The 13,694-nt window shown below is 40.9% G+C and overlaps 1 protein-coding gene across 5 annotated transcripts; it reads left to right on the top strand.

Annotated features, from left to right (window-relative positions):
* Window positions 1-619: 619 nt before the first annotated feature.
* LOC141899226 (uncharacterized) lies at window positions 620-9,455 on the top strand. Of its 5 annotated transcripts, none has more exons than XM_074785414.1 (13): window positions 620-660; window positions 915-1,004; window positions 2,012-2,137; window positions 3,734-3,904; window positions 4,000-4,109; window positions 4,486-4,647; window positions 4,941-5,337; window positions 5,872-6,013; window positions 6,223-6,346; window positions 6,697-7,374; window positions 7,489-8,200; window positions 8,472-8,591; window positions 8,727-9,455. In XM_074785414.1, the coding sequence occupies exons 1-13, from the start codon at window positions 637-639 to the stop codon at window positions 8,826-8,828; spliced, it is 2,958 nt and encodes a 985-aa protein (XP_074641515.1). In that variant the 5' UTR covers window positions 620-636; the 3' UTR covers window positions 8,829-9,455. The 5 variants fall into 5 exon arrangements, with proteins under 5 accessions (XP_074641515.1, XP_074641508.1, XP_074641532.1 ...); XM_074785407.1 differs by having other exon boundaries at window positions 6,685-7,374; XM_074785431.1 differs by lacking the exons at window positions 620-660; window positions 915-1,004; window positions 2,012-2,137 and adding exons at window positions 2,138-2,238; window positions 2,402-3,242 and having other exon boundaries at window positions 6,685-7,374.
* The last annotated feature ends 4,239 nt before the right edge of the window (window positions 9,456-13,694 follow it).

The following is a 13,694-nucleotide window of genomic DNA, read 5'->3' as shown; positions in this document are numbered from 1 at the left end:
GTAAATCACCCATGATCCCGACCTTCCAGTTAATCACCCCATAGCCCGACCCTACCAGTAAATCACCCATAGCCCGACCCTGCCAGTCGCCCCTGACCTGCAAATTTTGCTCTCCTAAGCTCAGAATACGTTCATTTGACGAATCTGGTTATGAACAAAATATAAGATGTTGTGCTTCATTGATGTATCGTTTGTTGGATTTAGACGCTGAAATCACCACGAGCTCTTCACTTGAAGTTGAAAGGTAGAGGATTTTTGCCCATCCTCCCCCAGGGAGGGATGAACCTGATGGCATCGAGATTGCTACGGTATAGACTGGTTGCCTGTCTAATTGAAATAGAGACCGGTAACCAGTCTAGTGGGAAGCGAGTTCGGGAGTGATACCGGATCCCTGGCAAGCGAGGATACCCCTTCATTAACTTTAAGCCATTTTATGAAAATCAAAATCGATTCTTATTCTCCTGACCTTGTGCAATCACATGCCCTGTTAGTAAATGAATCGTCCAGGATTAAAGAGGAATATGCAGGATTCGAACCCTAGTTAGACTGGTTACCGGTTTCTACCTGGGAATATTGGACAGGCAACCAGTCTATCTCTTTTGTGTGGCGCCATCTGTCGTATGTTAAACTCTCATCATGACCGACGCAGGGTTTTTCAAAGTGAGTTTTATGCCTTATTGCTATTTAAATCGCTCCTCAAATAAGATTCTCATATATTTTCCTACTGGTGCTTGAAGTGAAGAATACTAAGGTGTATTTAATATGTATCAGTCATGTCTACATTCTCAGGAATTTACGGGTTTAAAGCGAGAATTTTTGAAAAAAGAAAACAAAATGGCCGCCGTAAATTGAGCGTCGTGGGGAGATTAAAGTGTTAATCAAATCGGTTTCATTTTTGATTGATTAATTTCTAGGGCACTAGTGCCGATCAAGACAACCGATTCGCCGATAAACGGAAGAAGTTACTGAAGTCAATGAAGTTTGGAGAAGGTGTTGACCGTAAGGTAGGTAACAAAGTAAAAGGAATAATAGGATGGAATGGAATAGGCAATAGGCCTAGGGTGGGTGTAGCTAGCTATAAGAGACAGAGGAATCAATTGTTAGCATATAATAAAGAGAATATTTGGATTTTAGTGCTGCAGTCCAAAATAAAATGTCCTCCTCAGTTCAGAATTAACTCTCAGTCATTAGTTTAGACCAGTTACAAATGTAGGTAAGAACCTGCAGTTGTCATTCTTTAATCTTTCACAACGCATTGATTATGATCTTATGATTTATGCCTTCACGGTTTAAGTCACCTCTCATCTATATTGCTCTTCTAAAGGGTTATGGTTCATTTTTAAGGACATCCCTGATATGACTGCATTATGAATATGAGATGTAGGTCTGAAAGATTTCAAGTATGACTAGATAAGTTGTTATGTTTCTCTACTAGAGTACTGTAAAAACGATAGAACTGTAAGTGAATAGATTTTGGATGCGATGAGTTCTGCAACGAGGTGTACTCCGCCTCTGGCTCTAGTAAGGGAGCGTTCACAAATTACGTACCTCAAAGCCTCCGGTTTTTCTGACCCCCCTTGTACCACCTTTGTACCAAATTCACTGACCCCCCTCTTAGGTACGTACCATCGAACCCATGACCACCGCCCCCCCCCCCCAATTATATTGATGCAAAGAATTAAGCAAGTATTGTTGTTTATTGATTTTATATACCCGGTACTAAAAGCCGATAAAATACCAACGCCCATTTTCATTTGAGTTTGGTACATAAAGTACGTACCAAGATTGATTAATATCCCCCTCCCTCAAAGTACGTACCTTTTTTGCTGACCCCCCTCCCCCATGTACCACTTTGTACCAAAATTCAGTAACCCCCCAATGGAGGTACGTAATTTTTGAACGCTCCCTAACTTCATAACCCAAATCAAGCCATATTCTGAAACAAGCTAGAAATAGGCTTAAAAATTCCTCCCGTTGGTTGTGAAAATTAAATAATGCTAATTGTTTGTAGGTCGATATGACAAAAGTAAATTTGGAAGTTTTGAAGCCGTGGATCACAAAGAAAGTGACGGAAATGCTCGGATTAGAGGATGACGTCGTTATTGAATATATCAATAATCAATTAGAAACCGATCAGGTAATAAATTCTTTTACTCGAAGCTTTTATTCTAAACTTGTTCACAGCGAAATTGAATGCTATTTTATTTTGTAGTAGTGTGGACAAATACAGCCACCAGAGTTTTACATAACGTTAAAACCTGCTATGTACAAATCTAAGATAAACACTAATTTTACTGAGAATTTCGATTTAAAAAAGAAAAACCTTTCTTACGCTCAAATTGTATGTAATTTTTGGTCTATCGTGAACGTAACTTTCAATCTTGAAATTTGCAAATAGCAGGTTTTAATTACATGATCTATTGACCACGTTGAAGAGTACAGTCTATTCTGCTATCAAACTCCATAAATCATAGCTTCTTTAATGAGTTTGTAGCCCATTTGTTTTGTTGTAATTCATGATGATGATTGAAAATGTTATATATCTCGATTGAGAACGTGTTATTCTGTTACGGGTAAGTGGTTATTGAATATTGATTGAAACGTGCTGCGAGGGGCTATAGCTTCATTAGGCTTTCAAAAGAAAACAACCCAGAAATATGATCCCCTTTTAAAGAGAATATTTGAATATACCTATTTCATAGTTTGAAAGCGGCTATCTTTGATTTTGATGAATCGATGTCAGAGACTCTGGTCAAATGGTTTGAGCACGGCGACTAAAATTCTACCTGAGTCTAACGCGATCCAAGATGGCCGCCTCGATTGAAATGGTGTATCGTTCGGTGAAGGAGCCGAGACCAGCCCTCATGTATGGCTTACTTCCGTTTTATATGTGGGGTTCGTGATACTATGAGGCCTGTACTCGGAGCTTTCGCCGTTTTAAAGATAAACTGATCATCATCGTGTGTCGCCATCTCTACAACTTACCGTACATATTTAGTTTGATAATACTGTATACTTATATATACTACGTTTTCCTTCACAATTAGAGGTAAAATAACAAACGTATGCGACCCATTGAACTGAACACCTCTCACAGTCAGTACAGTCCACTCAAGGACCGATCGAGATTCATGAATGAATGCATTTCCTTAGTATTAGCACAATGACTATATCTGGATGTTCCGTACGGAGAGGCCGGCCGAATTCACCGGCCCCATTGGTCACAGGAATAACAAATAATGGTTTGTATTAGAACTATTACTGTTTTTGTAGTCTGCATCATGTATATTTCGGTGTTGTATAAGTTACAAACTTATATGATATGATAAACGTATTTTAGATTTTATTTATAAGATATTAGTTCTCTTTAAGAAGAAAAAATTATGCAAAATTTACATTGCTGCTAATGCTAAAAGCATTTCATACTTTACGAGAAAGATTTCACATACCACGAGAAATAATTCTGATTGAGTTTTAAATGATTCTGTTCGGTTTAATGCTGATATTTTATTTACTGCTGTATAATACAGGGTTTGGAACTGTGGCTCTCGTTTGGTAAGCAAATCACATCATCAGAAAAAAGTGTGTCTTCGCTATGTTTTTGTGACTATTTTAATTACGATTCATTCGAGGGGAATTAGTCGAATTCCTTAAGTGAATCTATACAAGAACTGTATCGATTTGTGGCTCGGTTAATAATCGGGAATCGTTTGTATTTGTTTTCTCTCTTCAGTATCCCGACTCGAAGCAGTTACAGATCAACCTGACCGGTTTCCTAAACGCGAAGAACGCTCGAATCCTCGTTCAAGAACTGTGGGATCTTCTGTGCAGCGCGCAGGAAAATATCAGCGGTATTCCAGCTGCATTCGTCGAGTTAAAGAAAGAGGAAATTAAACAAAGACAGGTAACTATCGAATTAAGATACACGTCGCTAAAATTTCATTTGAAAAAAAACCTTCGAGTAAATTCAAAGTATCCACTATTGCTCTTGTGTTAAAGGCTGAAATGGAGCGAATGCAAACAAACATCAAGAGAATCGAAGAAGAGGTAAAGGCAAAAGAGAAGGAAAGAGAGGATGAAGATAAGAAGGAGCGGTCACCTCGTAGCAGGTAACGAAAAAAGTCATGTGAATTACATCAGGGCCAGTGAGAGTTAAATGAGTTGTGGAAACTAATCCATTCTTACAGATCGTGGAAACCAGGAATTTAGTGTATTCTGACTGCATTTTGAATCCTGGGTGTCTGGTTCTTCTTGCTGGTGACAAGTGGCACAAGGAACCTCTTTAAGAACCAATCCCCACTATGGATATCTGAAATGATTTGAGCTGGGATATTTTGGTCGAGGGTCTGAAGGGAAATATCAGGGAATTTTAGATTACTTAATCTGTAAGAGAACCATGGACGTTAAAACTGGCCTCTGATGTTGTACCTTATTATGAAATTTATTGGTATTTTGCCATAAATTAGATTTTATGTATGATATAAGGAAACGCAGCAGTAGAAGTAGGAGTCGATCACCGCGTAGGAAGGAGAATGATTCATCGAAATCACCGAAAAATTCGAAATCGAAGAGTCCCGAAAAGGAGAACGGCGAAAAGGAGAAAAATGGCGAAGGAGATGAGAATGGGAAAGATAAAGAGGAAACTGAGTACGTATTGAAAATAGTTTTAAAGGAGTTCATATGTCTTACTCGCTTGATTCCTTTCAAGTGAAGGACCCTGAATCTTATACAGATATGCTTGAAACTCTTTATTTAAATTTTGGTAATGTCCTTGAGTCTGAAAAGTGCTAAAAGTATTAGGGATACGATAAGTACTGATTAGCGCTTAATTTTAGTAAAATCCTGATAGTGCTGAAATTTTTTCAAGATATTTTGCGCCATAACTTAGTCAACATTTAACATTTTCTTTAATAATAGCTATGAATTTACTGAAATTTTAGGGGGAAACCTGAAGATGCAGAGAAGAGCAAAGAAGGTGAGAACACTGGAGAGAGTGAGAAGAAAGAAGAGAAAGCGCGGAGTCGCAGCAGATCGAAATCCCGGTCGAGATCACGCGATCGTAAGAAGAAACGTTCTCGATCGCGTTCTCGTGATCGTCGTCGCAGGAAGTCGCGATCGCGGTCTCCGCGGAGGCGATCACCGGCTCGACGTCGTAGATCGCCCGCGCGTCGTAGATCACCGTCGAGTCCTCGTCGTAGATCGCCGAGACGTCGCAGCAGCGTGTCTCCGCGACATCGCCGCGGCAAACGATCGATGGAGAAGAAATCGCGTAAACGAGCTTCATCTTCGAGTTCCTCGCGTTCAAGGTCACCTTCAAATAAAAATAACGATGGAAAGGTTCGTATTTTAGAAATGACTTCACAATTTGTAGGTGGGCGTTCCCTGTTCTGATGGATCAGAGAAACCACTCAGGAATGAATCCACAGGTGAATAGAGAAATTTCATAGTTTAATATGTTAGTTAAAATTTATTCATAATTCATGAATTGATAAAGAAATGCCTGGGGTCTGTTGCTCAATAGTTGGTTAAACTTAACCAGTGGATAGTTGACGTAGTGACAATTAAAACTTCAATGTTGCTATGGTATTTATCCACCAGTTACAACTTTGAGCAACTGGTCCCAGGTGTGTTTCTGTTTCTTAGTCGATACATAATTCATGGAAAATGAATACGTTTTAACATATTATACCGAGAGATTACTCTATTCTCAGCGGATTCATTCAGGGAATTTTGTGTTCTAAATAAAACTCGGTGGGCAAGTGGCCGACGTCTCAGTCGGTAGGTTCAGAGGTCAATGACTTTCATTTAGAAGCATTACACAGTAAAACTCTGGACAGAATGAAATAATCATTTAATGAATTGTATTTATAGAAATCGGACGATGGAAATGATTCTTCCCCTGATAAACCGGTCTCAGTGCAGAAACGACGTCACTACAGAACTCACAACGATGCCACTAAATCTGATAGTTCAGATAGTTCATCATCTTCTGAAGATGAATCTCCGAGAAAAGGTTAATATTATTCGACACCCAGCAAGCAATGATTCACCCATTCATCAGGAAATTGTGAATTTCAAAATAACATTTCGCAGTTCGGGAATTTTTGGAAATTTGACGAGGTTTAATGAACAATCCAATAGGTTAAGTCTTGGGAAAATAAGATGAAAACAGGCTTTATAACCGGAAACACTGATATCAGGTTGAATATAATGTGTTTGTAGGAGACAGACGTTCAAGGTCTCGATCACCGAGACGTAGAAGATACTCGTCTCCGAGACGTCGTTTTTCGCCACCTCGTAGACGATACTCACCTCCCAGGGGTAGATTCGATAATCGATTGAGACGGTAAGAAAACATGTTACAAATAACTACTCTATATCCAGGATTCTTACGGATCAGGGAATATCTGGGCGATTTCTGACTCTTTCCTTAAAAACCTGGGATTTAGAAATTTTGTTTTCTTGTTGTTCATGCTGGTGATGCATGGCGCGGGGAAACAGCCCCACTGAGAATATCTTGTAATTTAACTGTGGTTGCTCCTTTAAACTTGTCGCGGCATCAGGGAATTGTTCTAGTATTGGGGTCAAAATCAGGCGATGATGGATTCCGTGATCTGTAAGAAATCTGAATTTTCGTTGTTCTGTCGTCGTTTCTAATTTTGGATAAACTTTTAAATTGAAAAGGTACGATTACAGATTCCCGTCACCGCGTTATAGACGCAGCCCTCCGAGAGGTCCTCCGATGAGACGTCGTTCTCCTCCGAGACGCAGGTCTCCTCCGCCGCGTAGGTCTATCTCTCCGGATCGACGTAGACGTCGTTCTCCGTCGTCGTCCCCGGACCGTAGAAACTCTCCGGGCGCGAGACGTCGAGACTCGCCTCCGCCTGACCCGAGACGTCGTCAATCATCACCTCAGGCTCCTCCCCGCGGCCGGAGAATTCCGAGTCGAGAATCAGCTGAGAGACGCAGGAAACAATCAGAGTCATCGCCGGAACCTGTCGCTAGGCGCAGCAGCGCTTCTCCGTCGCCGAAAAAACCGATGAAACGTAGAACGAGCGAGAGTCCGGAGACATCAGACACGAAAAAACGGGTCGCGCATTCTACATCTCCTCCTCCGGCGGTTCCTCGTCGCGCTGCGCCACGAGGAGAATCATCCTCATCAGCCTCGCCGGAACCACCGGCGAAAAAACGTCAGTCCGGATCTGCCGAGCGTCGACCGGTTAAACAACGATCCGTCTCGCCGGCGGCAGCGCCACCTGCAGCGCGTCGTAAACAACGAGATTCATCGGCGGAGTCATCAGCGGCGAGCAGTCGATCACCTTCACCTCAACAACCGAGACGCAATAAAACAACTGCGAGAAAATCATCACCCAAGTGAGTGTCGTCTGCAGTAGACTGCTGATACCTCGAGTCTCACAGGAACGATTAACCTGTTCCTGGTGTCTGGATATCGAGTAAATGTTATATGAATATTTTTTTGTGTTACAGGTCTGCGTCGAGTAGTCCAGAAAAACCCGCTAAAAGACGACAGCCCTCAGGTTCTCAGAGTCCACCCCCACCTCCTCCCTCTCGCGGTCCGCGTAAAACAACCCCTAAACAGCAGCAGCGCGGAGGTAAAACATCACCACCTCGTCGCTCTAAACACTCACCTGCCAGGGGTCGATCGCAATCGGGTTCTCCGGTTAGACGTAAAACACAGCGAGCGGCGTCACCTACGCAGCGTAGAGGCAGCCCACCTCGTAAACCCGAGGTATCCCCTCCACCACCCCCTCGACGTAAACCAGATCAACAACGTAGACCTAGCCTATCTCCTGAACGTGCTCGTTCCTCGTCCGGTTCTCCGCCGCCCCCTCCTCCCAGAGCTTCACGTAGACAACGCGGCTCGAATTCACCTCCCGCCCCGAAACCCAGACGTCAACAAGCCTCCGCTTCACCGCAACCGAGGTCTAAACAACGCTCGGTATCGCCACCTACAGAGCATCAGCAGAAACAACGGTCGCCATCGAGATCGGTGTCACCGCCTCGTGGTAGGAACAGTCGTAAAGAGACGATGGATGTCGACGCGGCTCGTCGACGAGACATCGGCTCGCCTGGTAAACGTAAACCATCGCGTTCTCCGAGTCCGCTGAAAGATTTACCGGTTAAAAAGAAATCGAAGACTAGTAAAGAGGGAAGTGAGTCACCGAGCGCAGGTTCACAGGTCAGTCAGTTCATATATCCTTCTTTACAACGATGGCCACTAACCTGGAACACTCGGGGAATCAAATCAAGGGAAATTCAGGCAATTCCGATAATGCCCAAGCGTTTCTAAATCAATATGTTACTCACACAAAAAAATGAAAATGTTGAAACATTTGAAGCCAAGAAATTTCTCACAATCTCCATTCTACTCGGGGAATTTAGTGTTTATTATATGGGATGCATGGGAAAAGGACTCGCTGAGAGTTTAGCTAACTGAGTGTGATTTTTAGGCATCGGGCGACGGAAAGAAGAAGAAGAAAAAGAAAGAGAAAAAACATAAGAAACACAAGAAGCATAAGAAACACAAACATAAGAAAGATGCGAAAACTGCTGAGGATGGTGAAACAGGAGTAAGAGTTAAAAATTCTTTTCTATTCTTCTACAGTATTAGAGAGAGAGAGTATCAGTAGTTCGTTTTCCTCTGCAGGTTTATCTTTAAGTTGATTTCTTCGGTTTGTATATTATTTATTTCTGGTACGTTTCAGGCTGCGTCCGGAGATGAAAGTTTAGACGAAGACGCTGCAGCTCTGCGAAGGAAAGCTTTGGAAACGCTTAAACGACAAGAAACGGAAGAAATGAGTTCATGAGCGTCCGGTGCGCGTGCGTCAACAAGCAGACAATTCTTATTTGAATCATCGCTACCTGGTGTTGATTAAACGGCTTTCATTTCATAGAGTAACGAATCGATTTTAGAAATGAGATGATGTAAATAATGTAGAAGTTATTTGTGGTTCTGGTTCATTAATTTACATTGAAGTTGCTGGGAATCTGTAGCGTTGTCACTATTATAGCGTGTCTTCTGTCTAAGGTGCAGATAATTGTCGTGGAAAATGTACAGTTTTTATTATTCAGTCAATTTTCTCTATAAAGATGTATCGGTAGTAATCAAATTTAAAAAGATTAACGTTTTCAAGTTGATATCAACAATGTGTCATATGTGAAAACAAATGTGGAAAACAGCATTTATGAAAGCATGTTTGCATCAAGATGTGGCGGCGTCAGATCTAGCTCTACGAAAAAACTTTTTTGAGGTGAACAAATTTTAGCTCTAAGCGTCAAAACAGAGATCAAGATTCATGGAACTGGGTCTGATTTCATTTTGTACTGATTATGATTACCGGAAAATTTACATGAGATGTTGTTTTGTGATGTACATAAAAAACTGATCTATTGTAATCTGGATACATGTAAAATACTAACAATAAACAGTGCTCTTGTCTGTAAATATCTATGGTTTATATTTTATATGTGAATGTGGATTGTTTGAATAACACGATCCCTGAGGAGAGGAAAGGATACAAATCGACTAATGATGATCAACTTGCCTTTGCATTGACCATACTAAGTGAAAAATGATAATTATTTTGGTTCTTGACAACACCATTGGGTACTTAGTGGATTTTCATGCACTGATACAGTACTGGAATCTCGACAGACTACAGAAGTCTACAAAATATGTTCGTCATGACCGATTTCCCGATACACGCCTATCGCTTCCCTGAACCCCGTAAGGTGCTGCCGCTATGCTAGTCGTTAGCGGATTTTTCATACACTAACACTTGTCGACTGTGGCAAGTTTGTAATGAAGCAGCACATTGATTGCCAGAGTCAGTTCGTGTTAGTGTATGCAAATTCCGCTAACGATGAGCATAGCGGCAGCACCTTACGGTATTGATGCAGCACATTGAATGCAACTCAGTGCAATCCTCTATCGATGTATAGGCATCTGTACTGTTGGTGCAAGCCATCGACACGGCGTCGCAAGACCGAGTTTAAGTATAAGCTTTAACCGTGAACACAGTATCCGCAATTTTAACGGGCTGGGGCCAGTTGCTCAAAGGTTGTTTAAAGATAGCCAGTCGTTAAATACCATAGTAACAATGAAATTTCAATTGTCACCATATCAACTATCCACTGGTTAGATCTAACCAACTTTTGAGCAACCGGCCCCTGGTGCACATCGCGCCGCGGCTACCGACCGACCCCGTATCTCATCGGATCCGGTACTTCGATTACAGTCCTATTCTTATTCCTAAAACAAATGCTTCTTTTGACTTTCATTTCATTGTGAAGAATTCATCTCTCGGCTTTAAATGTGAGTATATTTTCTATAAATCTGAATCTTTTCTCTGACGACAAAATTCGAGTCTGAGGCGCATGGATGAATGAGAAGGAATTGAAATCTCTTATGTATCGGAATGCATTGCTGGTGTCGCAAATAGCAATAACGAGAGAGGAGACCGCAACTCCTCGACGCCGCGATACGCGGGAAATGCCGCTTGCATCGCTCTACTGCCAAAGCAACATTTGATATTGACTCAAATTTATCGGGTTGGTGCCGGTGTGTACTGATGATGTAGTGGTACTGATGCAGTGTGTGTGTGATGTGAATGTATTAACAATAAAACGGTAAGAGCAATTTCTATCGCATCAACATCGGTTCGTGTTTGCTGCAACACGATTTCATTCGTTCAGGTTTTTCTTCAAATTGTGATTGATGAAATTAATGATTAAGTACTAGATATATCAACGTCCAGATTGCTTCGTTATTCAGTGCGCAGCAGCGATGGATTTGGATTAAATACGTCCCCAAGAACATGTTTTTGAAATTGAATCGTCGATGCACGCTGCATGCGCTCATTTCTTAACTGAATAATAAAAATAACAAACGAATCATTATAGAGGATGGGAACATCTTTCACGGTCACAATTTCAATCGAATATTTCTGAATTATTTATCGAATCTTCTTATCAAATTTTCTCGGCGAATAGATCTCACACAGAGTTATAGGGTGTATTTTTCTGTCGGTTTCCAACATAGAGTACTTAGGTACCCACAGCGTTGTGTGATAGAAATACACGATAGGTTATTTATTTACACTTGTTTACACCAAATTATCTTACAGCTTTCTTTGTCTTAAAGGGTTTGTGTTACTATTCTCGATACACGGATAATATTTACGCACGGCATTCATTTATTTTCATAAATAGTTTATGACAGGTTGGTTATTATAGATGTTGCATGGGGAAATCTTGAGTTTGCCTCTTGGAAGGTTAACACAGTGTATACGCGACAAGTCTGAGTCTATTGACTGATATACAGCGTTAGATTCTGATTGATCTGCACTGATCTAATGTAATATCGTTAATTCAATATCTATATAAGCTTATAAGTAATTGCCATATGATTACAAGATATGCGTTTAGAATACGATTAGCTGATATTCCTACATGGCCACGCAACCTGGATAAGATATGGATACGACAGACGAGCCTACCGAAGCGCTATTTGCGGCTTATAGATCTTTGGATTATATTCGAAGAAAAACCAGACATCGATATTTAGAGATTAGAAGATATCTAAAAACCACAGAAGCAATTCCCATTTGTTGTTATGAACCTGAATTCAAGCCAGCGTGCGATGAGTGTAGTTATGGCCATTCTGGTCAATCAAGCTATGGCTAAAATTAAGTAGCCCTTTGACTTCTAACTCTGGGGTCCGAGTTGTAGATTTTGTGAATATCGACCGTGAATGGTGACATTCGAAATATCAGTTTGTATCTGATCATTATCTCTGAGATAATACCTCTATGTCCCGAGGACACATCTGTGTCTGTCTCTCCCATATCTCGTTTGCATATTGATCAGAAATCGCGAGCTCCTCAGAAGCGATCGCTCCTCAATAACTGGAGATCAGAATTTTATTTCTTTTCCGCGGACTTTATCGGTTTCACTTAACCGTTGATATCTCAATCGGACCTTTGAAGAAATATGAAATATATCATTCGTCGTTGACGTGACTGATCAAGTATCGCATGACAGATTCATAGATATGAGATAGAGATGCCTCATTGGATTTTTGATCGCCGGAAAAAGACCGCGATATATGGTATCTTACTTCGAATAGAGTAAATGAATTACATAGGTTTCCCTTTCGTGGTTGCGAGGTTAGTGAACGAAGCTCCCTGGAGATTATTGAAGATTCGATCGTCCGAATATCAATATGTACCAGGATTTCCGATTTACGTATACAGACATTAAAGCCATTCTATAATATCGTGCTATACCGTATCTACGTTTTGGTGATACTAATTTTTTCCTTCAAAGTAACTGGGGACACATCTGGTTCCGGTTCCATTGTTATCGGTTAAAAGCTGCGGGTCCAGGGGAATATATATCGAGTGATTTTCTTCATGAGAAATTCCTCAAACTTTGCTCGCATTCATATCTTTATCACCGGCAGTATATCCACATGGACGACATACGTATAAATCTGTTCATATTCTGTTTCAGTATTATTAGATTTTGTAATAAGAATCTGTAGTTATGCAGAGTATAAAGATAAAGATGTTACCTCGATAACCCGAATTCCTACATGTAAGAGAATATTACACTTATATATTTGAATTAAGTATCAACCGTTCTTGAAAAATATCCTCGTTCCACACTCTATATTATACGATTTTATATTTCCGAAATCGTAGAAATGCTACGCGGTTTGGAGATAATGAAGCAATTCCGGTTTCATTCGGAGAAATTTAAGAGATTTATGCCTTGTATTAGCTGCCGTACGTTAATGAGATGGTTATCAGTCAGTCATGAGCTATGTAGCTTTATTCGTATTTCACGGCTTGGTTCCAATAATTACTGGTAATTTCAATCAGCGAGAGACTAATGATTTCTCTACTAATCCTGATGCAGAACACAACAACGGATTTCCCATCTACTGGTGAATAATGCGCAACGCCGAAAACATCAACTAATCTCTTACTATCTTTTTCGGAGAAGGCGCGGTAGAAATTGATTTGATGAGTTATTTTTTACGGGGATCAAACGTCTTTTATTTCTTGACTGACGTCACAGCTTCTTCAATAAAACACGATTAAAGGGCGCATCTTGAGAGTTGTTTTTATGTCTTATATATTAGTGAATTTCATCAAACAATTCATGCTTTATTTCATTGCAGAAACATGCTAGCACCCGACCGGATCAATACGGCTCCCATACCGAGCAAAACTGTATCCCGTCATCGTAATTCAGTAGCGCTCCGAGCCAAGCTTCCGAAAATCCTGCTGAAGTTTCCAAGATGAAGAGATGGTTAACATTTGCAACTTCTGACAACAGAAAATGTCTAATATGGAGCGAATAGTTTATATAGGATCGTGATAAGATAATCTATTACAGCAATCATGAGTAATTGTCCGAATCCGTGCCAAGAACCGATGGACGAATACAAATTTATTGAGAATCTCCATGCTCAACTTACAAACTCTGACGCAGTCCAGCAGGATGGTCGCTGTTGCCACGAATGCTATGTCATTTTCGGTGCTTTAGTGTTCATGTGCGGAGTTTGCCTTATCGCATCAGGGACCATAATGTTAGTAGCGCCCGAATACTGGGCAGATTATATGTGGACAGCATTCTTAGGTCTGGGCGCCTTAATGACTATAGTC

This window comes from Tubulanus polymorphus, chromosome 1 (genome assembly GCF_964204645.1).
Source record: "Tubulanus polymorphus chromosome 1, tnTubPoly1.2, whole genome shotgun sequence".
NCBI classification, from domain to species: domain Eukaryota; kingdom Metazoa; phylum Nemertea; class Palaeonemertea; order Tubulaniformes; family Tubulanidae; genus Tubulanus; species Tubulanus polymorphus.
This window is presented reverse-complemented; position numbering and strand designations above follow the sequence as displayed.